The sequence below is a fragment of the Alligator mississippiensis genome, chromosome 6 (assembly GCF_030867095.1).
Source record: "Alligator mississippiensis isolate rAllMis1 chromosome 6, rAllMis1, whole genome shotgun sequence".
Classification (NCBI taxonomy): Eukaryota; Metazoa; Chordata; order Crocodylia; family Alligatoridae; genus Alligator; species Alligator mississippiensis.
In genome coordinates this window covers 81529755-81557628 of record NC_081829.1, presented here as the reverse complement: position 1 = coordinate 81557628, position 27874 = coordinate 81529755, and the positions used below count along the sequence as shown (strand labels likewise).

Below are 27874 nucleotides of genomic sequence, written 5' to 3'. Positions count from 1 at the left end.
ATTTTTAAGTACAATTAGTTAAAGTTTCATGGGAACAGCTGACTATTCTGCCTCCTGGGTATGTGCCTTAACCATGGAGCTGTAGAGCCAGTTTCTCATTTCTTGCCTCCGTTTCAGTGAATATGTAGTTATATAATGCTAACTGGAACAACCCTAGCAGGAGAGATTATTAGTGATTCACCCCAGCAAATCAGATAGCGTAGTGGGGATACAGCACTTATCTACAGGAAGTAGAGACCTACTCCGAATCAAGCAGAACAAAACTGGCCCCAAGCCTTTTACATCAATGTCCCAATGACTAGATTACTGAATGTAATAGGAATCTCTTATGTGCCTGTATACCTTGCTCCTGGCACCACGCACATCTTTGGCACCTAGGTTTCCTGAGAAGTGCTTCCCTCCAACAACCTTTGAGAAAGACTGAAGCCCTCCCCTCTCAGCAGGACTTCCTACCTGCTAGTTTTTGTTTGTTGAATCATGTTGGTAATTACACAAAACCAAACCAAACATCATGAAGATATTTATTGAATATAGTATATTAACAATGAATAGATTGTTCAACTATTGAAACATTAGGTTGAGTTCACCTGTAGCACCTTAAAATGATAAATTTTACAAGGAATGTGTACAAAAGTAAAACAAACTGTTATGTAGCAAAGTGTGTAAAAAAAAGTTTAGCAAACAAGTATTATAAATGAATGATTCATAAAAATTAATGTGCTGGTTTATATAGCTGTAATCTCTGCTCATGCTGTGCTAAATGGTCTGTAGTTAACGTAAACAGTTACTATTACTTATCAACTGCTACCTTTTTAGAAGAATAGCACCTTTATTTTCAGATTCAGATCTGTATTTTTATGCATCCTGCCTTAAAGTGCTTCTAAAAAGTTTTGTTCTGCTCTGTTTTAGTTAAGGATTGTTTAGCTGCTGGTCACATTTTTATTGCTTTGTTTAAAAACAAATTATTACATAAAAAGTCTTGCTGTGTTGTAAAATGGATATAAGACATACCCAGAGATGTGTTAGAGAAGGAAATCAATTCAGAGAATATGGGAAAGGTGACTTGGGTGATCTTTGTGTGGAACCTGCATAATGCTTTTATTTTTCCTAAAGAACTGCAAATTTTAACTAAGCCTCAGAACCACCCTAGGTAAATAAGTATTACACTTTCTATTTCACTGCTGGGGAAAATGACAGTAAGAGGTTAAGTGACTTGTTTAAGGTCAAAAAAGAAATCTGTTTCAAAATTAGAATTAGAATCAGGAACTCACAGTTTCATTTGCCTTATTTAAAACACTAGACCACGGTGCTCTCAAATATTACCCGTGTTAATATTTTCTCTTGCTTTCCTCTTAGCTAAATTCACATTTAGCTATCTGTTGTGAAAAGCAAAGATGACTTATGGGGCAAAGCCTATGGATGGCTTTATGCTTGCTGTTTAGAAGGGATAATCTGTGCGGAATGAGTTTTAGCATTGATGATTTTACATTTCACAGTGTAGTATAATTAAAGAATGAATCTATCTGCTACTTTTACAGTAAATTTCCAGTTAAATTAAAAACAAAGTATAAGTGTCAAGGCCTTACTGGTATTTTTAAATAGTGCAGTAATATTATATATTCAAGTAACAAGAATGAGATGACTTGGGGGGAGGGGGGGGGACAATGATCAGGAAAAGGGGAAAAATTATCAGTATGTAATTCACTGGATATTTTAAAACAGGATGCTATCAACTTCAAAATCTCACTTCCACCTGTACCTTAATATGTATTATGTTACAAATAATACCCAGGACTATTAATGCTGAAGTAGTTCAGATGGGGAAAAACTCACATCTTTCCTGTTATATTACTTTTTATTATTTGTATTTTAATCATTTTCAGTGTGTTACTTGTATTTATTTTCCTGTGACTATAGCAACTTCACTCCTGTGTGTTGCTTTGGAGAGAGCCCATATGCCTTTTTTCAGCAAAACTGGCTTACTAGGCAGGAAACAGAAGTATACACTTGAAAGCGGTGAAGGGGAGGAAGAGTAGACACAAATATGTAGCCTTTGGCCCAGTTCAAAAGACCGGTCTAAAAACTGCAGGGAAGCAGGACCATATTTTTACAAATTAAAGATATTTGTTTTAAAGTAATGATTTGCAGTGTAAAGGATGTTCTATCAGAATTTCACCATGGGACCTTTGTACAGCGGTCCACTTCTGTAAAGCAGTTTGTAGTATCAAGGCTCTGTATGAATGTGTGAGCATGTCTGAAAAGATCTTGGCAGGGAGTTTCACATTTTTAGTTGTAAATGCTGAGATTCGAATTACAACCCCATAAAGTGAGTATGGAGAAACGTGATGGTGATCAGACAGTATGCATCACAGCAAAGGGGGCTGTACCCAAGAGGTATACCTACAAAATGTACGCAGGTTCCATTTTGCCTGAAATATTCTGTACCTGCATGTACCCCAGCAGGTATTGGTTTGTGTAAATCATGTAAGGTCACAGTGCCCTCATTACATGTCCGGTAGCACACAGTAGTATAACAAAGTAGGGGTGACCAGTGTACCAGCCTGCCACTGCCAGCAACACAGCCACTGACAGTGCCTTGTATGTGACTGCCAACCAAGCACCCAGGTTACACTTGTGAGTGCACAATGTTCCCACCTTCAACAGTTTTGCCACACAACTCCTCTGCTTAGTTTCATAATTGTTTTCCTTCTTGGGGACAGTGTTTGAGCATGCGTTTAAGGTTCCACTCGCACATCTCCATTTTTAAGTTGCTGTCTCCAGTATGAAGACAATGGGAATCTCAAAAGGGCTAGAAACCTGGTACTGCTCATCTCTGACACAAGTCAGCAAGTATCGGGTAAGTCATATGGGCTTTTATCAGAGCCTCTAGTTGTAGTATTACTATCCAAATCGTTAATATGTGTTGGAGCTGTTTTGGGTGAAAAAGTTTTAAATATTTAATAACTTTTGACACAGCCATTTGTTTACTAAACCATTTCAAGTAGTTGTAACTCTGCATATACTGGCTGTTGTTCATCAGTGGTTTAAAGGTATTTTTCAGATATTTCTTATTTAGAACAAAGACGAACTCCCAAGAGCAAGAGGTGTTTTATTCCTGATATGATGCACAGTGTCAGTGCAGACCACGTGAGCAAAAGGTTTAAGATTAGTCTTGAGCTATCAAAATTAGATATGGCAAGTCCAATTTAGCTTTAGCTACGTTTAATTCTTTAAATTTACCTTTCAGACCTTGCATATTAATTTAGGACCTGATCCTCTGATGAGCTCCACAGAGATGATTCCCCACATACACAAGCAGCTTCACTGGATTCATGATTCATTCGTAAGTTAGTGTGTCAAGATTCATACCAGGGACTCTAGCTTGTTTGGTAAAATATGTGTGGGTTATGGAAGCTGGCTGCACTTCATTAAGGCTAGATGTATAAATAGTTTTAAAAAGGATTGTTAAATGATTCTTTGATAAATGGTTAACTTATTGGGAACATTATGTGTATGTCTTACAACTGCCTACATCTTAGTTAATGTGCTTAAACCAAATGATTTAACAAATTATACCATATTTGTACTGTGCTTAAAACATCAATTAATTATTTATAAATATTATGTATAAATGGAGCTTTAGCACCCAGATTAATTTATCATTGTACTTTTTGTATTTGAAGTGGAAAAACATTGCTGTTGGTAAGTGGAAATTTATTTGTTTAAAATTGTTCAAACCAATCACTTCTCTACAGTATGTCTGTTTTTTTTTCTTAACTTGCCTTTTATAAAAGTTGACGTACACCTAACATACAACAGGCCAGTGGTGCCCCTAGCATCACAATAGATTGCCAACTATAACCATTACTCTTATAAGAAGCTTGAATTTATTTTTATATTGGCATGCTGATCCATTGCATAAATTTACAAATTACACAAAAATAGTCTTCAGGTTTCATTTGAGAATTCCCAATAAATCACAGGTGCTAAAATATTCATTGCTTTCTTGTATTTTCGCTTTGGTGATATTTTTTGGCTCTTTTTGGTTCACATGTTGTTTCACTTGGGCAGCCCGAAAAAAATGTATATTGTAAAGCAGCCTTCTTTCCTCTATTTTCCAGTTTTGAAAATGGATAGTTTAAATAGCCCTAATTTCATCCTGTGTGTAGGTACACGGAATTGGAGCCAGGATGAATTTGACTGTTTAGAGCTTCTACAATTAAATCCATTCCTTAATTCTGCTGTAGTCATTAAAAATTAGTTTCACAACTCATCTGAGGGAATTATTATGTATGTTTATTATTTCACCTATTTATAATTTGGATTATCACCTTTTAATTAAGAAAAGGCCATGAAAATAAACAATAACCAACCCTTAAACTGGCCTACAGAAATAATTTTTGATATTGTGCATACTCCCCTTTTGTCTTCAAAGTAGAAGATAAACAGTATTTCCATTGTTAGTTATAAATTGGCTTCCATGCATGATTATATACAAGACACAAGCAAGCCATGTTGATTCCTGTTACATTATAACATTAACATAGGAAAAATTAATGTTTGCTGAAGGCTAATGAATAAACATGTTGCCTTCCAAAGATTAGCTGCTGCTATTGTTTTTATAAGTATAACAATTTTATAGAGGCTTTAACAAGAATAAAGCTCTGTACGAACATTGACTTCTTTACCTCACAGAGTGGTGTTTTATCACAAACCAATAGAAAGACAAAAGTTTTGTATTAGTCTAAGTCTTATTAAAAGCTTCACAAATAATTCCTGATTATCAAACTGAGAACTGTAATAAATGTTAAAGTTTCAGATCCTTAACTGGTATAAATTGCTATAGCTTCAGTGAAATCATTAGAGCTTCTTATGATCCATCTGCTGAGGATGTAACCCTAAGAATGAATTGTGTGAAATTCTTAGGATGAAATTCAGCAGGGCTAGAGTTTCAGTTAGGGCTGTATTTTGACAGGTATTTAGGCACCCAATTCTATCTACAATAAACAATCTGACACTGTCTTTCAAAAGCATTGCTCACCGTTACAATAATTATGTTTTGTATAATACTGTACAGAACTATTTTAAAAAGTATTGCTTTGTGGGAGCCAATAACAGGCTTCATGCACTTTTTAAAGGAGTAAAGTGAGACCATAATACCTAGCATGCTTTTGTAAGTCATTCCCCTGATTTGGGCAGCAGAACAGGATGTAGTTGCTAGCAACCAGGAATTAAAAGATTTTGAAATACTAAAAGCATCCAAAATGCATGAGACTATTATTTACATATTCACAGTTAACACCTGGCTTCTTTTTTTTTTTTTTTTACTACATATCAAATACAGTATAAAAAAGTAGCACCATTAGTAACCATCCAGGTTTGGCAGAAACAATAGTAATATTTTCTAGAAAGTTTGATAAATTACAGCACCAGTAATTTTATTATATATGAGCACTTTAAAAATTGTAGTATTTGTGTGAGAAGGATTTTTCTTTGGTTTATTTTATGATGTTGTTTTTTTGTAATGTACTTTATCCTTAAAATGACTGCAGTCTTGCTTAGTTTAAATGGAGAATAATAGGGAAAGTTAGATACAGTCATACTGACTAGGAGGAGAGCCAGGGTCTTATGAGTTTCTGCTTGAAGAACCAAAAACTAAGAACCAAGAAACTAACCTATATTAGCATTAAGACCTCCTCTGTCCCTTCTAATGAGTATTTGAAAACTGTTTTCTTTATAGTGAAGATCAATGGTGTGGTTTGCAGTGCCAAAAAAACCTGAGGCTGAAAAAAGCAGGGTGGCGCATGTGGCAGTAGTGTGTGCCACCCCCAAACTGGAGCCTGGCTAGCCAGAGCTACACTCCACCTGCTGGCCAGGCTCCATGTGCTGGATCACAGCTACTCACGCCCTGGGAGGCCTCCAGGTAAGGCTGCTGGGGCCAACCCAGATGCTGATCCCAGCCTCCGCTACCCCACCCAGGGCAACCTGCTGTACAGTAAAGCGCACATGCTCAGGCATTCCCGGGGGACAAGGAGCAGTGGTACAACTCTGTGTCATTACTGTTTGTCCCTGGGGAAACGCACATGCGTGCTCATCTGGTTGTGCCCTAAGGTGCCACCCTTTGCTAACTTCTGCCTGACTTCAGACTAAAACAGCTACGCACCTTTCTACTCAGAGGAAATACAGAGTTGATCTAGTGCAATGTCGTATGTTGTGCTTTTTGTAATAGTGTTGAAAATGTGATTATATCTATGCTAGCAGTGAAACTCTCCTCAAAATAATTTTGGATAGATGGAGGGAGAAGCTAGGAAGGTGTTTGTGTTTCTGATTAAGAAAGTGGTTGTGTAATGATAATGATTAATGTAAGCTGGACTTGCATGTGGAGTAATATGCAGTTGCTGAGCAAAGGATGATTCACCACCTGGTAATTTGAGAGCACCATAGCCGAGTATAAAATACTCCTACGTGTTGCAAAATAAGGCTGTACTAAATGAGCTCCAAATCTGAACGTGAAAAACCATCCCCATCGTCAGGAATCTTTCACACAAATTCTTTGCTTTCAAATGAAAACTGATGAACTGAGTAGCTTTTCACCATACAGTCACCAAGTATGAAGATTTTTTTCATATTTTAAGATACCTTGGGTCTGTGTACTAAAGTACATATTTTAATACTGCAACAGGATTCTGAGTATTTCAGTTTAAAAAGAAACTATCAATAACATTTTAGCTGTCAGATATGTAACTGTAGTAAATAAGTAAAATACAGTTGATAAGCAGAGCAGTGAGGCAGTATAAATGAATATAATGTTCTGTTTTTAAAAACTGTTGATTCGTTATAAGCATAGTTCCTAACTTTTTTTTTCAGTATATTATGTATTATCAGTGTGACTGAATCACTATACAACAGCGTAAGATGGCCCTACCTTATACAGTATGGATCGAATATAATTACCAAAGCCTCAAAAATGCAATTATATGGGAAGGCCTGATACCTGCATTAATTTGGATGAACTGTGTTGTGTTTGAGAAAATGAGGTTAAAAATACAGTTTTATGATATACAGTACTTCTTCAGTAAGAGAACTTGTCCAAAACCATTATAGCCTCTTTAAGTATAGATTTTCCTGACAATTTTTCAAACTGCAGTATGAGGCCTCTTAAAATTACAGTACAACAGGTAATGTCACGAGTTGTTTTGGTCAAACAGACACACTATACCTTTGTGTGTAGATATCAGGCATTTCATTGCATTTCAGAAAAAGTGGCTCACCCTGATGTAATTGTTAAGTTTGTTGCTCTAAACCATTGAGATCATTAGAGTTGTTTATGCATTGATTTATCCATGAGTATCAGTCCTCCATAAAGTATAGATCAAAGCTAAACATTCTACATAGGACCTACAAAGGAGAATGATTCAAGTTCACTAAAATATTACAAAAATGTTTCCTTCCTAGGAAAACTCAGCTATGGCAAAAATATCTACTACAGTGCACTGCACTGTAATAAATATTCAACATAAATTAATAATTTACAAGTACCTGAGCAAGTACACAGAGCACCATAGCACAGCACAGCACCAAAGGCAGTAGCTCAGAGTTCTTAAAATAATGGTGTTTTAAACATTAAAAATTCTATGTATCGTTACAAAAATGAACTCCATTTGGAGTAAAGATAGTGCAAACTTCTGTCTTCACTTTTTAAGGTGTCGGATTTTGTCGTCATTTCACATAGGCACTGGATCTGGGCATTTGTGGTGGATGTTTAGGAGCAGGTCTGTTTTAAAAGAAGACAAAACATAAAACAAAACAAATGATGTTTAACTCTTGGTTTTTAATTTTGGCATCATAATGAGGATACAGATGTATGACTTTCAGCAGGACAGGGTTTACTGATCTCATCTATCTTTACTTCATACTGGGCACATCTAAAGTCTCAACATCTACATGTCCAGTCCTATTAATCTGCAGGAAGGTGACTCCGCCACAGGTTAGTACTTGTAAATAGAAGTACTGTCCTGAGCCAGAGTTCTGTAGTGCACGGCAATGCACGTGTAGATGCTGACAGGGATGACTGGGGCACAAGGGTGCTTCAGTGCGGGGGCTGTCTGCTGGCTAGCCCTGCACTGGAGCACCCTCATGCCCCAGCCAGCCCCTTGGCAGCACATTGAGCCAGGTTGGAGCAGTCCTGGGCTGGCAGGCTATAAAAGGTAGAGAATCTGAAAAATTGGTAGTATCCACTCTGAAAAAGATGGCAATCCTATTTGCAATACCTCTGTCTGCAGCATTATATTGGTATTGGAAAGGCTGCTAGGTGGGTTCATTGGAAGCAGTTACTGTAGGAACAGTAGACTTTCTTTAAATTCAGGGATATTCACTGTGCTACAGATTTATGATTCTCACAGACACTTGGGTCCATGTGCTTTAACAAGACTATCAGCTTCTTTGTGCATATTTGTGTGGGGGGTTATTTAAAAATAATCATTTATCTTGTCACATAATTTTCCTCTTAAAATATACTGACTTGAAAAAAACCTGTTTTCATGCATTTTCTTTAACTGCCAAAACAGAAACTAAACTGTGTCAACAAAGAAACCACAAAGCAAATTATGGACACTTCCAAACCATCTTCTGCATTTACAATATGGAGGATTTTTATTTTTAATCTTTGTTTTAACTATTTGAATTTATTTATCTTGCCTGTTTTAACTATATTTCTTTGCTAAGCATTCTTTCTAAGTAATGTGATGAAACCCCTCCCTTTCCTATCTCTTCATCCTTAGTGATACTGAATTTCATTTGATTTGAATTTGATCCTGGAGTATTTAACTCTGTCCATAAAGAATTTTTGAAACAGTAGGTCATAATGTATATGTATATCAATGTATAAAGTTATTGCATATAATGTTGCATATGTCAGATCTGACAGATCTTGCTGGATTTTGCCTCTGAGGGCTACAGGACCAGTCTTTCTTGTATTCTTTCTGCCTCATTCCTTCCCACTGCTCATTTGGGTCACCTATTTCAAATTGAATTCCTGATTTACGTTTCAGTAACATGAGTCACTTCTTCCTAAACAAGGAGATTTGCATATTCTGGGTCAGATTCTTAGGTGCTGCAAATTGATAGGCCTGTTATAATTTTCATGTTCAACAGATTCATAAATGATCTGGAAAAGGGAGCATTTGGAGAAGTGGTAAAGTTTTCAGATTATACAAAATTATTTTGATAGACCCAAAGGTGATGGGGAAGGGATGCAGAAAGATTTCACAAAACTGACTAAGCAATAAAGTGGCATATGAAATTTTAACAATGTTAAGTGAAGAGTAGTTCACAGGGGAAAAACAATCCTAATTATACATACTCAGTGATGGGCTCTGAATGATCTGTTACCAGTCAGTAAAGTGATCTTGGAGTCATTGTAGAGAGCTCTCTAAAAATCAGCAGCAGTCAGACAGGCAAATAAAAACAGGAATCATAAAGAAATAAATTGAAAACAACATTATGCCATTATTTACTTCATGATGTGCCCACATCTTAAATATTGTGTGTGGTTCTAGTTACTCCATGCCAAAAACGATGTACTAGAACTAGAAAAGGTACAAAGAAGATAACAAAGATGGTTGAGTATATGGAGAGGCTTCTGTGGGAGGAGGCATGAGAAGGGGTATGTTTCTTCAGCTTAGAAAAGAAATCACTGATAAAGGATTTGATAGAGGTCTTTAAAATCATGAATGGTTTGGAAAACGCAAATTGGAAGTGAGTTAATTTGTCTTCTAACACAAGAACTAAGGGACACCTGATGAAACCATCAGGGGTCAGTTTTAAAACAGACAAAAGGAAGTACTTTTATACAACACTCAGAATATCAAACTCATATCAAATTAATATCCCAGGATATTATGAAGGGTAATAGTGTAGGAGAGTTCAAAAAGGGATTAGACAAATTTATGAACAGTAGTTCCATCAGGAGCTATTGAAGGCAACAATCAGGGAGGTAGCCTCCTTCACTGTGATTGGGAGAGTATGACTGAAGTGGGAACATACCAGTTGGTTTCTTATACTTTCTCTTTAAAACATTCTCTAATTGAAACGGTCACAGACAGAATCCTGGAGCGGATGGATCTCTGGTCTGGCCTGATATGGCAACTCTTAACAGCTGATAATGACACTCAGTTCTTCAGTTCACCTAATTCTGCAAACCTCCCGGAAGCTTGTCTCCATCAGTGGGAGATAGGCTATCAGTGGGAATTTTGCCTGTGTCTAGAATAGCTTTTCTGTAATAGATAATATTTAAAACCATTAATTAACTATTAAGTGAATGAGAAGCTTCCGGCCAGATTCTCAGATGGTATAATCTGTCATAGCTCAATTGAAATTAATGCAGCCTTGCTGATACACACTAACTGGGAATCTGGTTCAATTTTTCATATACACAGAAAGCAAAAGGAAATTATTACTATATATCTTGATAATGACTAAAGATATTTATATTGTTCTTAGGTGCAGATCAGAGTAAGGCTCATTATGATATGGTGCCTAATTTTTTCACAATACATGCTTTCAATTTTTTTTATCAGTTTTATAATATGATAATAGTCTCTTACAAGAATAAGATACAGCCACAAAGCCAACATGTTTATGTTGGGAGATAACTTTACTAGTCTAAAGAAACCATTTAAATGGAGAGGATCCAGGCTTTTCCAGAAGTATGGTAAGCTTGCTGTAAGAAAGACGGATCTTACTATTTCTAGCAAGGTATGTGCTTTGCCATATGCAGTTCTGATTCATAAAACTCACCTTACAGGAGTAATGTGAGGCATAGATTTCCCCTGTCCAAGGACTGGGATGGAGGCACTGTTAAAGCGAGTGGTTTTGTTCAGAGGATTTGCTGGTAAAGGCTTCTGAGGAGGGTTTGGTTTGTGACTTTCCTGAAATAAAATATAAGATCATGTAATATTTAAAAACACAGTGAATAATATATGCTTGATGTTAATTGGAGTTATTCTAAACTTAACTTGTACCCTGGATGGAAAACGGTTTTCGTTACTGCTTTTAAATTGCTGAGAGAGACTGGAGGTGCATAAAGGCATTTGGGGAGGTTAGACCAATCTAACGTACAGCAAAACTTAACCCAGGAGGTGCACAGTCCCATCAGGGGAAATGCCCTGTTGGACCTGGTCCTGGCCACAGGCAATGATCTGGTCAGGGGGCTCCAGGTCCTTCCTTGACCACCTGGGTGATAGTTATCATCGCTTGCTGGAATTCATCGTCCAGCACAGGGTGTCAAGGGCCTGCAGCAAGGCGGTAGCCCTAGGCTTCAAGAGGGCCAACTTCAACGAGTTGAGGAGATTGGTGGGAGAGGCGCTGGGGTTCTCGAGGGCAGGTGAACTCAGTGCCCAAGATGAGTGGTCGTTCCTTAAGGAGACGATACTCAGGACACAAGGGGTGACGATCCCAACAAGAAGCAAGGGGGGCAAGAGTGCCCAAACGCCTCCCTGGCTCACCAAGGACATCCGGGAATGCCTGGTAGCCAAAAAGGCAGCATACACCCGGTGGAAGGTGGGGGGGGCTATCTCCGAAGATGAGTATACCTCCACTGCTCAGGCCTGTAGCGGGGCTGTTAGGAAAGCTAAGGCGGACATAGAGCTAGGACTAGCATCCAAGATCAAAGATAATAAAAACTCTTTTTTCAAATACATAGGGAGGATGAAGCAGGCACCAGGAAACGGGCCCCTGCACGATGTGCTGGGCAATCTGATGGTTGCGCCAGAGGAGAAGGCAGACCTCTTTAACAAATTCTTCACCTCCATTTTCTTGTGCAGGGACCGGGACTCCCCCACCGTGTTCCAAGATGGACTTGAGGAGAACACCTCGAGACCTAAGGTTGAGGAGGATCGGGTTAGAGTGCTTCTGGAGGGGCTGGACGTGTTCAAGTCAGCAGGTCCAGATGCTCTCCACCCCAGGGTGTTGAGGGAGCTAGCAGGGGTTATTGCTGGGCCCTTGGCATGGCTTTACGAGCACTTGTGGTGCTCGGGCCAGGTTCTAGATGATTGGAAGATGGCCAATGTGGTCCCCATCTTTAAAAAAGGGAGGAGGAAGGACCCGGGCAACTATAGGCCTGTCAGTCTTACCTCAATCCTGGGGAAACTCTTTGAGAAGATCATCAAGGAGCACATCTGTGATGGGCCGGCATTGGGGATGATGCTCAGGGGCAATCAGCACAGTTTCATTAGGGGCAGGTCATGTCAGACCAACCTGATTGCCTTTTACAATGAGGTCACAAAAGCATTGGATGCAGGTGTTGCCGTGGATGTAGTCTTTCTGGACCTTCAGCAAGGCCTTTGACACTGTCTCCCACCCCATCCTCATTAAAAAACTAGGTGACTGTGGCATTGATGCCTACACAGTTAGATGGATTGCAAATTGGCTGAAGGGTCGTACTCAGAGGGTGGTGGTGGATGGGTCATATTCAACCTGGGGGAAGTGGGCAGCGGAGTCCCCAGGGCTCGGTCCTTGGGCCCGCACTGTTCAAATTCTTTATCAGCGATTTGGACGACACGGTGAAAAGCAACCTGTTTAAATTCGCTGACGATACCAAAATTTGGGGTGAGGTGGGCACGCTAGTAGGGAGGGAAAGACTGCAGAAAGACCTGGATAGGTTGCAGGGGTGGGCTAACAAAAACAGGATGCGTTTCAATACTGACAAGTGCAGGGTGCTGCACTTGGGCAGTAGTAACCAGCAGCACATTTATAAGATGGGAAACTCCCTTCTTGAGAGCACGGAGGCGGAAAGGGATCTTGGAGTCATTACTGACTCCAAGATGAACATGGGCCGACAATGCGAGGTCACGGTCGGCAGGGCTAACTGGAACCTATCATGGATTCCCACTTCAAGAGGGATGTGGACAACATTGAGAGGGTCCAGAGGAGGCCCACCCGCATGATCCAGGGACAGCAGGGCAGACCCTATGATGAGAGGCTACGGGACCTGAATCTGTTCAGCCTTCACAAGAGAAGGCTGAGGGGGGACCTGGTGACTGTCTATAAACTCACTAGGGGGGACCAGAAGGGTTTGGGGGAGACCTTGTTTCCCTTAGCGCCCCCCAGGATAACAAGGAATAATGGCCACAAGTTGTTGGAGAGTAGGTTTAGACTAGACATCTGTAAGAACTACTTCACAGTTAGGGCGACTAGGATCTGGAACCAACTTTCAAGGGAAGTGGTGCTGGCTCCTACCCTGGGGGTCTTTAAGAAGCAGCTCGATGCCTACCTGGCTGGGGTCATTTGAGCCCAGTTTTCCTCCTGCCCAGGCAAGGAGTCGGACTTGAAGATCTACAAGTTCCCTTCCAACCCTACTTCTGTGATTCTATGAAAAGCCATGTTATCTGGTACTTTTATCAACTGGAAAGCTCCACTAACTGGCATCTGTCAATCTTCTGAGGGATGTGGAAAAAAGCAAACTGGAAGTCCCACTTCCGGTTTTGCCACCATGAGTTGAGTCCCACTTGCTGTGATTCTTCCTTGTGGCCCGGGGCAAAGCAGCCTCTGCAGGGCCCGAACCCTGTCCCCCGGCACACTGATGCGAACGTGTAGTGCACTAGACGTGGCATATTTGATTAACCGGCATCCCCCATTTCCGGGGGATGCTGGATAGCAGAGCTTTTGCTGTGATCTGATCTAAGGTAAATTGGGATGGGGAGGCTTGGGGGACTCAAGGAGGCATATGGGGTCTGTGGGGGGATTGGGTAGGCAGGTGGGGTCTGTGGAAGGACTGGGAAGAGCATGCAGGGTCTCTGAGGGAATTGGTGGGGTCTGGCAGGTTCGCAGAGTATACAGGGGCAGATGGGAGGGCTCATTCCTCCACCCCCTGGGACCAGGCGAGCAACCCCCTATGCTCAACCTGCCCTCTCCATTCCACCTGCCCCTCCCCCCGCTCCCATGCCAACTTAGTTCCTTGGCTCCTGGCACTGGCAAATGCCTGCCTGCAAACCTGGCCCTGGGAACAGCTTGTAGGATGGGGGTTTGGCATGCTGGGAGGAGGGGGGGTGGTTGTTTGTCTGGGGGTGGGTTGAGGGGCTCGGCTAAAAATAGCCTGATGCCAGGGAGGGGGTAGGAAAAGCACAGCAGCTGGGCTTTCCCAGCCCTGGCTCTGTGCTAGGAACTGTACAGAAGTTCAGGAGAGTTAGACTGGTTTAAAAGTGACCAACCCAATCTAATATAAGTTTACTTCAGAGGTAGGATTCACACTTAGATTGCCCTAACTAGGGATCTAAGTGTATTCACCTGGGAGAATTTTAAGCTAGATTGGGTGGCCATTTTAAATGCAATCTAACTTCCTGCTAACCTCCCAAATGCCTGTATGCACCATTAATGGAGGGGTCCATTTCAAGGCTTTGGTATGTCATATGGACCTGCATCAAGGAACCTTAATATAATTTTAATACTTTAGCGACATTACATTGCCCAAACAGTTATGTTGCATATTCTTGGAATCTTGGGGCACAGCCTGGGGTAAAAGCCAGTTTTTCAGATAAAGACTCATTAATTTTCTTGCTGTAGACTCAGTTATTTCAGCTGCCATGTTTTGGAGTGTGGGCCACATTCTGCCCTTCATTACACTTTTGCAATATGAAACAAAGAAAAGAAGAGTCAGGTGAAGATATGAAGGAATAGCAACAACAGATTTAGTTGAGGGTTGAATGTCTCTGGATGTTCAAGTGAGCCATGGGTTTCTACTTTTTATGATGCAAAAAAAGGGGGGGCTGTATTTTTTAGGACTCTGTGCTGCTTTCATTGTACTTCAGAAATATTGGAAATTAAAAAAAATCTACTCTCCTTAACTTTTGCCGGAAGACCTCTCTGTTGGGCCTTAACTTTAGTACAGGGGTTGGCTACTTTTTTGGTCAGGGTGCCAAAACCCCACTGCAACCTTGACTTGTAAGATGTTGGCATGCCACAGGTGGATAGCGGGGAAGCTGCTAGGGGCCCAATCCATTCTGCCTTGTGGCAGCACAGCTTTGGCCCCTTCCCCGCCATCTGCCCTGAGGTGCGCATGCCCACCACAGAGCCCAGGATGCTTGCAGTAGACGGTGGGGGAGACTGCAAACAGCTGCAGTAGGGGGTGTGGAGCCCCGGCCCAGCTTGTTGCTGGCGGCAGCTACACACGTGCCTTGAGATGAACAGTGCGGAAGGGGCTGAGACTGCACTGACACAACAAAGATCGGGCCCCTTATGCCTTTGTGAACCATGCTTGGGCATGCGTGCCACGTGTTGCCTTACACCTGTTCTAATATACTGTGACCCTTTGCCCCTCCTGGTACCTCCACTAAAACACCACTGGTATTTGTTCTTCAGAAAGAGTCTTGTCCATACCTTTAATTAGTGATCAAAGGTATTAACTAAGCTAAAACCAAAACAATTTAGACATGACTAAACATCTTTGTCTGCTGCTGAGCTGTAAATTATTAGCTTCTTATGTTGTTATTATATCATTCGTTTTCTTCTCAGTGTTAAATCAGTTTTGCTTTACCTTTATTTATTTATTTAAAACCCCCACAAAATCACACATTTCTGGCTTCCTGTGTGCAGTAGAGGAAAATAAAAGTTGAGCTTCCACCTGTTTTTGCTTAGGGGCCTCTTGGTCTGTCACTCTTGATACAGCCACATTCTGGTGTCACACCAAGGTCCCCAGATTGAGTTTGCATTCCCAGAGATGTCTGCCATAGTATTAATGGCAGCATTTTCTGCTACATTGCTTATCTGGGTAATTCATACCCAGATAGGCAATGTAGCCTATCACTGAAATGTGCCTATCACTGAAATTTTATGTAGTAAATACATAAAACTGGAGTAGGATTTCTAAGGGGGTGGGAACAAGGGAACTGACTTTAAAATGTAAATTTCAGATGACCTTAGAACCAAACTTCCTGATTCCAATTTGACTTAAGAGCATTCATGGACTTTTTATAGACGCAGCTGCAGTTTCTTTCTACTGAAAGAAATGTGGAATTAAATGATTCATTAGTAAAGAACTGAAGTAATCTTGTAAGGCGTGAATTAATGTTTTTTCTGTGTGGTCCTCAAGATGCGCAAAGACTGTAGACTTCCTTGTTAAAAAAAAAAAAGTACGGGAGGTGTGAAGACATTCTGCTGAACAGTTTGAGATTCACAAAATTGCTACATTTGATATAATTTGCAGTTTGGCAAATGTACAAATGAGCAAAAAGTTAGTGAGCACCAAATCTCAAGATTTATTCGATAATCTGAAATTTATACCAACAATGATTTTAGTTAATCTGACCTAACTCTGCAATATAGGTTTCAACTGTATGAGCTAATTTACTAAACATGCATATTCAAATTAGAACCATTTATAGCAGAAAAATAGCACGTATTTTAAATTCTCAATGCATAAATATCAAGATACCTCCCTGCTGTAGTATTTGAGTCACATACCATGAGTTTGTTTACATCACTCTAGTAAGGCAGGGCATTTCCTGCCACCCCTGCGCTTCCCCCCACAATTTTCAGATGGGGGAACTGCAACTTGTCTAGATTAATTATTCAAACTCACACAGAGCATCCTTAGTACAATCAGATAGTGACCTCAGATCCTGAGTTCCAGTCCAGTGCTTTTAAGCTATACTTTTATTCTTACTCTTATGAAATCCCGCTAATTATCTTCTCAAAGAATATAAAAGTTATATAATCATATTGCTCACTGCTAACAGGTATAGCAAAATGAAGGCATAGTTAACCAGCTTTTGAAAAGATGGGTGTAATGTTTATTATTTCTTTCAGTATGTTTTTTCCTTTATTACTTTTGCTTATGTGGTGAAAAGAAATGGAGATGTTCACTAGTAAATATATGGATGTCTCGAGTCCAGTTTTATTTTCTTTAAGCTTTTGATTTGGTCAGTTCAAATTTAGAATAATTTTAATTTTAAAACTATAATTTTGTGCATTTCCTCTTCCTCCTATGTAGTCCTATCATAACACAAACTAATTCTAGTTCTCCATGCAAATGAGGAATGGTAACATTAAGTATGTTCTTTCCTATTATAACAATATAATAGACAAATTTCATAGTTTGTATAAGTCAGTCTTGACCATCACCCAAAAGAACTTCCTCCATGATAAAAAAAGCAAATAAACATATTTTGCTTATCAACATTGTTTTGTGCAGGAAGAATAGATTTCATAAAAGGAAAATACTAGGGATATTGCAAATATTCATGAAGTAATCAGGCATGGCAAATGATGACATAAACAGCAGTTTCTTGCAAATACTTTGCATTATTCTATGTGATAGGAATATAATCATGATACTGATGGAGTCTGTTAGATTTTGCTAAAGGAAATTGTCCAAAAGGTGCCAGTTTCAATTAATATAAAACTAGAGCACGAATCCAAACCAACCCTGGAGCCAGTGTGCAGGGCTGATCTGGCGGGGTGCCACTTGCAGCACACGTCCCCTACTGACTCAGTGCTGTGCAGCATGAGCCCTGCAGTAGAGTTGGTGCGTGCTGCACCTGGCATGCAGCCTGGATTCTCACCACTAATTGCTGCTGGATCAAACATGGTGTGGCCAGTATGCAGGGCCGTTCCAGCAGGGTGCTGCATCCAGCGCACACCCTGCGCCAGCCCCCTGCGTTCTGTGCAGCTCCTGCAGCTCTGGGTCCAGCCTGCCTGCGGGATCAGTCTTAGACCCAGAGGCTGGATCATATGGCTGCACAAGACCAAATCTGCCCTGACCTAAGCAGACAAGATGGACAAAGGGTGGGAGAAAATAGATACTAGTGCCCCCATTTTATCCATCCTCTTTAGTGGTTGCCAGCTAGTTTCACTGCACTTCTCTAGCTGTCCACTAGTTACAGCTTCTCATCCTCCAGCTTATGAGTAGAAATAAAACTGCCCACTATCTAGGTGTGGGTCTAGCATGTGAGCAAAAGATCAGCAGCTTTGGCCTTCTCTGCATGGGAAAACTGACTGGAAGCAACCTTTTCGGACTACTTCCCCATGTGGGCACACATTCTAGAATAAGAGTGCCTTTTTCTGGTCCAGTTTAGAAATAGATTATGCAAAGCTGTGCTTTTATGGTAGAACAAGTATGTCTTCATGTAGAGGGGAAAAAGAGGAATAGGAGAGACCTTAACAGCACTTCTCCCTTCTTGTCACTCCTTTCTATCAAAAAAAAACATGATATTGCCCTTTGAAGGGGAGAGAGAGAGAGAGAGAGAGGGGAAAAAAAGTGAACACAAAAGATGCAACTTTATGGTTGTGATTCATATTCTGAGTGCATGATAGGGAAGTACAAAGCGACATAAACTATGTCATGGAAATGTACATAGTTACAGCCCTTGGACTCCTGGCAAGTGAGTAGCATGGCATTCAGTGCCACAAAATTCGTGCTTGACTGTTCAAGCTCTCTATGCAATTAGGAAGTCAACCTGACCCAGTTCTTGCCCAATCAAATCTCAGCTAAAAGTGCTGATGGATGGATTTCATTGTCCAGTTTTATATCAGTAACTTAGCAGAGAGATTTGAAGCTGTCAGGTTTTAACATTGACACTAGCTCTTATTACAGCTATGCTTCAGAAAAAGAAAAACGTATTTCTTGTATCTTGGGCAGCTGTAAACAAACTATCAAATTTTATCTTCTACTCTCATATGTTCTGAATATGTATCTGGAAGGGGTCTCTCACCTAAAATGCATTAGAAAAAAGAGAGGTCATCTTTGGTCTATTGGTGCAGGAACATTGTGGATTATTTGAGTTAGGCACCTTAACTGTAAAACCAGTTTTAGATAACAACCCTGGGACAGGGGGTACTGATATCGATATTGTTAACAAGAGCGACTGTAGCAGAACATGGAGAAGGTAAACATTGCTCTGTCTACTTATTGAGCTACTATTTCCTGTAGTAAGAATATCCCATAGCAAGCTGATCTAGATAAGATATTTTGTTGTAATGATGAAACCATAGGCTGCTGACAGACTTTCAGTTAAAAGCACAATGAAATCAATCTGGTGCACCTATGGCATGGCAGAAGGTACAACTGTGGGATCAGATCTCAATCACATCTTATTGCTTATGTTGTGCTTGAAGGCATACAGTATCACAGATTTCAACTTGGGATTCGCAGAGTACTCATTTTCATTACTGATTTTGAACTTTGCAGGTTAGAAAAAGATGAGGGAAAACATAGCTGCCAGTCTTTGGCAGTGGCAGTACTAGGAAGCTGGCACACAACTTGCTACTTTATCCAGCCTGGTAGCACAATGCCTATAAGATCAGATTTAGAAGGAATTGTTAATTTCTGTTCCCTTGAAATGGAAAGTGGATGACTCAACATTTTGAAAAGGAAGAAGGGAAAAACTCAATTTAAGAGCAATGAATAGAAATGCCTGCCTACAGAACTGGAGAAAAGCTAAATAGTCCAATAATTTGCTTTGTCAAACTAGACCCCTGAGAAGTGATATAGATACAACTTTTTTGCCATCGCTGTATGTTGCTGAAGACATGTCGCTCAGGAGAGAGGCTACAGCAGAAACAAAAAAAAAACAAACAAAAAAAAAAACCCCCAAGGAGAATCCTACCCCTTCTCCTTTTTCTATTTTCTTTTACCCCCAAGTTTCAAAGGAAATGTTCTCATACCACTGGCATGGGCAGAATAAGGGTAATAGGATCAGGGATCACAGCTGTTTGACCTTTCCCTTGATAAGCAGTGGTCTGCCGCAGCTCCTGTTCCTCTTTAGCTGAAGTGGTAAGAGCCCCCTCTCGCTCCAGTGTACTTTGACCATAAATAGGTGGGTTGAATAGATGCCTCTGCCTGTAGGTCCCTTTTGGAGTCTATCAAATCTAGTTCCTGAAATGACTGCAAGATGTTTGTAGAGAGAAACACAGTATCATACCATAGTGGGAAGAATTAAGCCACCCCATTGTACTTGAGACAAAACATGACTGAATTAGATGCTCAAACTCTGATTTTTTAAATAGAGCATAGCTGTTTCAAAAGGAGGAAATTATGACTATTGCCAGGAACCCAATGTAATACCAGTGACACTTTACTACAGTTTAGAATTATTGCACTTTAAAATCTAAAACCCTACTGTAGGGCCCTTCATTTCCATTTGTGGCTATCAAAGGGAGATGACAAGACAGCAGCTATGTTGTGCAGGAAAATGCATTTATTCTAAGACCAAGAGGTAATTAAGATTAGGTGCTTTTCTGCCCGGCTTGCTTGTGGTTGACTTGTTATGGTGGGGCTTAAAGTTAAGCAAGTTGATTGCCCGTGTTTATCATGGTCATCCTAATTCAAGGGATATCAGAGACTGGTAAGGACACTCTATTGTGTTCTTGAAAATGAGATCATTTAAAATGCAGAATAAGTGAAACCTGTTCTCTTTCCAGATTACTGAACATAGTCTGTATCGAAGCCAATGGAGCAGAGGGTCTTTGAAAAGATGAGAGATGCATTGCAAAGTGGGAATGAAAGTTTAAAAAAAAACACAACTCCTAGGTCGTAAATCATTATATTGGCAACATTATACATTTTTAGAACAGGTTGCCTCTAAATATGTAGCTCAGTTGCATAAAGGTAACTGTAACTATTCACATGTGACTAAGAAAGAGACTAATTAATGTCATATATTCAGTAGGCCTGTGCAAAGTGGCTAGTATTCAATTCGGATTCGGCCAATTCGGGGGACTGTGATTCGATTCAGTGATGTGAATCACTGTCCTGAGTCGATTCGGTTGAATCTGATTTGGAGATTTGGCAGCAGCTGAATTTCCAAATCAGCCAGGCCAGGCCCATCCCTCTCCCAGCCCAGCAATGGCTGCCCTGCCTGCCCCAGCTCCCAGCACTTGGGGGAAAAAAAAGCCCCGGCTCAGCACATGTTTGGAGGGTGTTTTCTGTGTGCTGCACCATAAACAAATGTAACATCTTTCCATTCAAAAAGCACAAATGAGGATGATGCTTTATTGTAAATATCCGTTGTCCTTCAAATAAAACCTGTGAAGAAAAATATCATCCATTCTATAAAATTCCTCACTGATGGAAGAATAGCTAGTACTACTATAACACCTTTTATACCAAGTTTTAAAAATCCTCTTAAAATGAAAATCAAGATTTACCTGGGTAAGTCGAAGAGAAGGATCAGCTGGCAGAGGCCTTGCAGGTACAGTTTGAAAAGGCAACTGGTGAAGGGGTGGTAGCACTCTCTGTGGTATTTTTGATTGTGGTAAATCATGTGGCTTTACAGGATTACTAATGTCAGTGGTCTGATAGGACATGAATCTTCTTGGACCATCTCTCTACAGAAACATAAAACAATGAAAAAGTCAATGGTAGCTGAAAACATGCCAACCAGTATTATACATACAAACAACATTGCTTTAAATCCCATTGTCATCCATATTTTGTATTTGCTTTTCCCTTCCTTTCTTCCCTGCTTTAACTCATTCATACCTCTTTTTCTGTAGCCAGAGGACAGGCAGTTATGCAGTTAACAGCTTCTAGAATCCTATTCAAACACTAATCTTTTCCTGTTTAGAAGGCAGTATTCCTACCTGAGAGGGCTGGCTGTATCCCAGAGACTAAATGTATTTCTATTCAACATGTAAGGTCTCCATCTGTTTGGAACTTGGAAACCAGTGTGCATTTTTGGACCTGCATTTTCTCTTTTTGTTTTACTGGGTTGTAGTTCTATATAAATTTAATAATGCATGATAATTTTGTCACAGTAAATCAATTCAAAAGTATATGGAAAATAGATATCTAATTGTAATAATGAGGTGTTAACTATTTAGGAACCCACCTTAGGTATGTTTAAATGTTGTGGCTTAATGTCTATTTTTTTGCTGACAGTTGTGGTATGGATGTGATTAGTTTCAAGTAAATTGGAAGGCCTGGCTGGATTCACAGACCTGCAAGACAAGCATACACTTACTGAATACAACATAGTTCTGATTAGCACGTTTTTTTTTCACAGAAACCTTTTTCAGAGTAACGCTTTAAAATGGCATTCTTATTTTTGCTCTCTATGGTAAACAAGGAAAGTAAAAATTATCTAACATGCTTGCAAGAATAAAAATAAATATTGATTTTTTTGAAACCACTAGTCTGTTAAATTAGCTCTGGCAATCTGTGGAAATGCAGTTTTATAACACCCAAGAGACTATTCTAATGAATCTAGCATTTAAGCAGTAATGACCTCAAATACAGAAGTTTCAGCTCACTTGACTGAGTTTAGATAAAAGGCCACCTCACATAATGAAAATATTTCAAGCAAACCAAAAGCAAGGCATTGCTTCCTTTACTTTTTAATTGCTTATCACAAAAGAGAAAGAGATTTAGTCAAAACCCACTCTATTTACTGAACCATCAGTGAAGTTAAGTTGAACAAGAAAGAATACTGACATACCCATCTTAATGGATATACTTTTAATAAACCGGACTCTTGCGGTCCCATCATACTTGCTAGCTTGCCATAATGAACAAAGGTAATGAACATAAGGGATAAGAGGTGTAACAGTTATCATTTTATACCAATATTTATTAAAATGAAAATAAGTATAATTGTCATACCTTAGTTTCTCCATTGTTGTTTTTTTACTTGTAAACAGCAGTTTAATCAAAGTCTTCCTTTTGAGGTACATTATTAAACCAGCAACGAGGCATAGAACAGTTACCAGTATTCCTATGGTTAAACTTTTCCTATCTGCAACAAAAAACATTTATTTGACTTATGTCAGGAGTCAGTTATAGTGAAATATGTGATGTCAAGAGTAGCACACTGCTGTCTTGACTTGCCTTCGAGCTACATACCAAATGAAGTTAGGAAATCATTTACTAGAGAACTGAAATTATCTCTTCTAAGACTAATCCATTCTAAAGTAATTTAATTGCTTCTGTCAACTCCAAAAATAAATGGTTAAAATATAGCTGCTTTCTGATAGTCTCAGCTTTTTACTCAAATGTACAAATCTGGCCTTTGGATTCTGTCTCAGTGGTCTAAGGAAGGATGGAAGGTCTGGGCAGTCTCCACTCCTCTGTACTCATGCCTAGGCATACACTTCGAAGGTCTGGGTGACCTCTCACTCATACACCATGATCCACAAGGATCAATGGTTGTCATGTCAATTACAAATATACATAGCAGAAAACTGGAAAAAATACAGAGAGGTGCAATAAACAGAAAATAACAGTGGTATTCAGCAATAACAATCCAAAGTCTCAATAGTTTAGATGTTCACTTCAATTTGAAACACTTCTCAGAACTCCACGGTTGATAGCACAATTGTCAAGTCTTGGTTCACTAGTTTTTTCCACATCAAACAGAAGCAAATGACAATGTAAGAGGCAGTTGTTATAGGAAAAAAGCACATTTCCTACCCTGAAGGGTCCAGTTTTTAAATAAATAACAAGATCACTGATGGTTCTGTTTATTTAAAACACTATGGAATAGGCATTTTTTTAGTACTACTTGAGCTACATTACTTAGGATTTTAGTCCCCACTGTTGGTCCCTTCACAGTATAGGCTGGCAGCTGCTGTCACTGTGGTGATACTCCCTGACCTCAGTATCACCAGATGGAATCAAATAAATGGGTGGCTTTTGCCCTAAGTTAATAGTACCACCATGTCCAGTAAGGAATAACACTTGCAGCTTCTCCTCATCTGAATTAGAAAATAACCTGAACACTTACCTTTTTCCCACCAAGCCTCCACTCTTTTAGCTGCTCTCTCCTTTTTTTTTTTTTTTTTTGTTAATTAAGGGGAGCTTAGCTTACATTTCACAGCTGACTGCTCGTGTCCTGACAGCATGGCATGGGTACAACTCAGTTGAAAAGGTCTGAAGCCATTTAGAGCTTTACAGGTAAAAGCCAACACGTTAAACTCAGTTTGGAAACCACTGACTAACAACATGGAGCCTAAAGCAATGGCACCAAGCAATGCTCTTTATGGTGTAATATCACGTAACAAGGGGACTGCTGCCTTAGGCACTACCTTTAGTTTCTAGAATGAGTGCCATTTTAATGAAGTGTGCATTGTTGTAATTGCAGCCAGAAGGAACAAAAACATTAATCTTGAAAGCCAGGTTTGTATCTGAAAAAAGGAGTTAGCCCTTTGGACAGAGAGAAAGAAAATCTGTCACATCTGGCAGTTACATGATCATCCAAGACTGAAAATTGTAACAATGTATGACACACATCCTCAATACAGCCATGGTATGCTTTGCATGGCAACCTGCCATTGTTATTTCAGTTTTTGTCCTGATTGAATTGCAACCAGCTTGCTCTCATCTATACCCCATCTTCTGTCAGAGGATGGGCAATGAAATAGGCACTGTGTTGATTATTTTGAATAAGACAGAACTTGAGTTGGGTGGCAGCAGCAGTATTCAAAGCATTTTAACTCGGAGCAGAGCAATGTATCTCTTTCCATTACTGAAAGCTAAATAAAATTGGTAACTCAAGTTGAGGAAATTAAATTCATCTTTCCATAACAATTCTGTTACATATTTAACATATTTATATAAATTTATATTATCAAGAATGAGTATGCCAAGTACAGACATTTAGTAGAAGCCAGCAGGGTAAAAATCAGTTACTAATGACTAATCAGACCATGTGCCATGTTTGACTAAGATAAATGTATTTTTGTCCTTTATTTAGCTAATCCTTCTGCAGTTTGATTTAGGGATGTGCAAAATACTCAGATCATAATCCAAACTATTCCATCAGTTGCTCATATTTAAACTTCAAATGGCAGGGTTGGAAAATTAGCTCCTCTAACAATTTCTGTATTTACTTATTCCCAATATTATTGTATATGGCACTATCATTACATAGAGATGGCAAAAGTATCATGCAGTATTATACAATTTTAGAAACAGTTTTCTATATTTTTAAAGGGCCAAATGGGAAAGCATATAATTCAGAATTATGTATTATAACTAGTGCTATATGTTGCAGCATAGACTATGTGATGTATACAGTCATTCAAATTTTGTAGTTCCTTGTAACATAGATACAAGGTGAGCTAAAGAGGGACTACTATGGTAGAGTAACTGAACAAGTGACAATGCTTGGACCTAGGTAATCATGTGCTCAAGATCTGAGCATGATTTTTTTTTTTGCTATTTTATCAGCTGCTTGGGGGGTTGAAAAAGCTCTTTCTCCCTCACATCATCTTTGTGCTGCATCCTGCAGTGAAATTGTAATGTTGTATCATTGTCATGGAAATGACTATGATGTCACAAGTTCAGCATTACAATTCACTCCAGGATCCAGCATATAGAGAATACAATCCAGTTTATTTTTGAGTAGTATTATTTGTATGAAAAGAACTGAGATCACTTCCCAGCAAATCATAGGCTATACATGCAAATGTGAATAGACTATGGACTGATTTGCCTCTTACTTCGATATAAATCGAAAGTAATTCTGGTGAAGTCATTAAAGTTGAGGTATTCTGGAGAAAAACTGGTATGTGAGGATTATCAAACCCTGTGAGTTACAACATCTGCAGAGGAAGAATCCCTATGCAGGTTGGTCAGAGGTGAAACAGAATGCAAAAGGCAGGGTAGATTTGTACCTTGCAGACTAAGTAAATCAGAGATGTATGGCATAAGTTTTTGTGAGCCTAAACTTACTTCATCAGATGCTGTGAAAGAACATGCACAGAACAGTGTATAAAATTGAGAGAGTCACTTGAATACATATTTGTATTCAAATCACTGTATTTTGGATTGAAATCACTCTATTTTATACACTGCTCTGTGTATGTCCTTTCACAACATCTGACAAAGTGAGTTTGAATTCATGAAAGCTCATGCTATTTATCTCTGTTTAGTGTATAAGGTGTAAATCTACCCTGCCTTCTGCCTGACTTCACACGAAGATGGCTAACTACCTCTTTTTGCTCATAGGATGCAAAAGCCAATGTTTCAAGGATTGCTCATAGGGTAATTGAATGCAGAACTTAAAGGAAGTATAAATCTTCCATTATCATCAAATGTGAGGGGAACTTTGTAAAAATATGTGAAAGATTAATGAATATATATGATTCATTCTGATGTATTCATGAATTCTCTACCAAAAAAACAACTCTATAAAGGCACAGTATCAAATTTACTTAGTTTTTTGTGTTTGTCATATTCAGAGGTCTTGGTTTTCACATGTGTGATTGCAAAGCGGTTCTTAACATGCAAAGATGCTTGGCCCCCTGAATTTGCACTTGTAATCACCATAAATTTAGGCCCATATTGGGCACATGATTGTAAATGTAGCTTTGCATGCACAACAGTACAAATGCACATTTGAAAATCAATCCCTTAAGGATACAATCAATGGAAGATGCTTTGGAGCCTCTCACTGATCCAGAAATAGGGCTAAATCTCTCTCTGACACACTAATATGAACTAAACAATTAGTTGGAACTATGGTTTGGTGTACTGTAGACATTTATAGCAATTAAAAGGGTAAGTAACTTCTACAAATCCACCCAATAGGTCAGGATTAGAATACAAGATCTCGTGGCTCCGAATCCTACGATCAGACCAGTATACCATTGCCCCCATGTTTCTGAACTACCAAACTTAACAGGGAACATTCAGAAAGTTCACTGGGGCTGTTGTGTTTACAGTTATGCAATAAAAGTGGCTGTGTTGTTCCTTTGCTAAATTTTAAGATGGTGCCAGTTTGTTTGGATGAAGTTGCCCAATTGGTTGACTTGTTTTCCAGTTTTGCAGTCTCAATTCATGTTTTCAAGAAACCCATTTTGGATTTAAGCTTTTTTAAAAATTTTACCATCGAAATGAGAGAGAACCAGCTGTTACTAACCTGCTTGTCTAATTGGTCCGCTGTCCACACTGCCGCCAAAACCAGGCTTGTCACAATAGGGAGGGGCCCACTCAGCCTCGCAATGGCAATTTTTTTTATTGTTACAGACCTTAAAACAAAGATAAATGAACAAATATGGAAGTCATTTCAGGCAGTTGTGACTAAATCCTATCAGGAAATAGGAGCTTTCAGTTGGGCAGAACTACACGAGTTGGAATTAAAGCTTGTATAACAACAAGGACTCATTGAAATCTGTCTGTTGCCACAACATGGATTACACGCTGATACTTACAGTGGCTGTCCAACTAGTAATGTAGAACCTAAGTCATTGTTTATATGGCAGCTAACAACTTGAACTGTAAGGGCCTTGCTACACAGCAATTTTTGGGTGGCTCCTGGTGCTCTTAACTCCTGAATTATCTGCATATTAACACCTTAAAGTTTTTGAGTATTTGTCACATGGCTCAAAGTTATACCACTCCAGGGCAGGATCATCTCTGATCCGCACTACCCAGCTCCATTAAGGTGTGGCCACTCCACACAGAGGTGCCACTTAAATTACAGTCCTCCAGTATCCCAGGATCTCTCACACCCCCATCCATAGATCAGGGATAGAAGCCCATCTTGGCTCACCAGCCCTCCAGTGGCAACTCGCAGCTCCAGCTCCTAGTCCTGCCCCTGCTCCCCAGGCCTCTAATGACAAGCGGAAGGTTTCTAGACTAAGGGTGTGACTGCTCCAAACTCCAAGCAAGCCCTAGCACTGATCAACGTGTGTGGCTCACAGAGTAAGGTGTAACAAGGCCCTACAAAATCACCAAAGAAGGGGCAATTCCCCTTTCTCGTTGTCCACATGAAGTGCAGCCAGGATGTTAAAGCAGAAGACAATGACACGTTTTGCCACTATTATAAATTAACTGAATGAGATAAATGTTTGGCTGCAGGCAGACTTGCACGTTAGCACTCTGGCTGACTTGAGTTAGCTCACGGGCTTTGTGGCAAGTTGCCACTTGGGTATTTAGGTCTGC

At 39.7% G+C, this 27874-nt stretch overlaps 1 protein-coding gene across 6 annotated transcripts in view; it reads right to left on the bottom strand.

Moving 5' to 3' along the window:
• Window positions 1-507: 507 nt before the first annotated feature.
• The window catches only part of ADAM12 (ADAM metallopeptidase domain 12), a 332512-nt gene continuing 305145 nt past the window's right edge, over window positions 508-27874 (bottom strand). For 4 of the 6 annotated variants that reach the window (XR_009463109.1, XR_009463107.1, XR_009463110.1 and 1 more), the window contains 6 exons: window positions 26850-26958; window positions 22592-22724; window positions 21822-21930; window positions 21139-21318; window positions 11805-21016; window positions 10848-10928 (listed from right to left, as the gene is read on the bottom strand). Coding sequence is in view for 2 of the 6 variants with exons in the window: in XM_019482854.2 (XP_019338399.1) it covers window positions 7720-7774; window positions 10798-10928; window positions 21139-21318; window positions 21822-21930; window positions 22592-22724; window positions 26850-26958 (717 nt within the window). In the remaining 4 variants the exon portion in view is untranslated. Of the gene's footprint in view, window positions 7775-10797; window positions 10929-11804; window positions 21017-21138; window positions 21319-21821; window positions 21931-22591; window positions 22725-26849; window positions 26959-27874 lie in introns of those variants that run through there. The other 2 variants (XM_019482854.2, XM_019482855.2) reach the window with 2 other exon arrangements.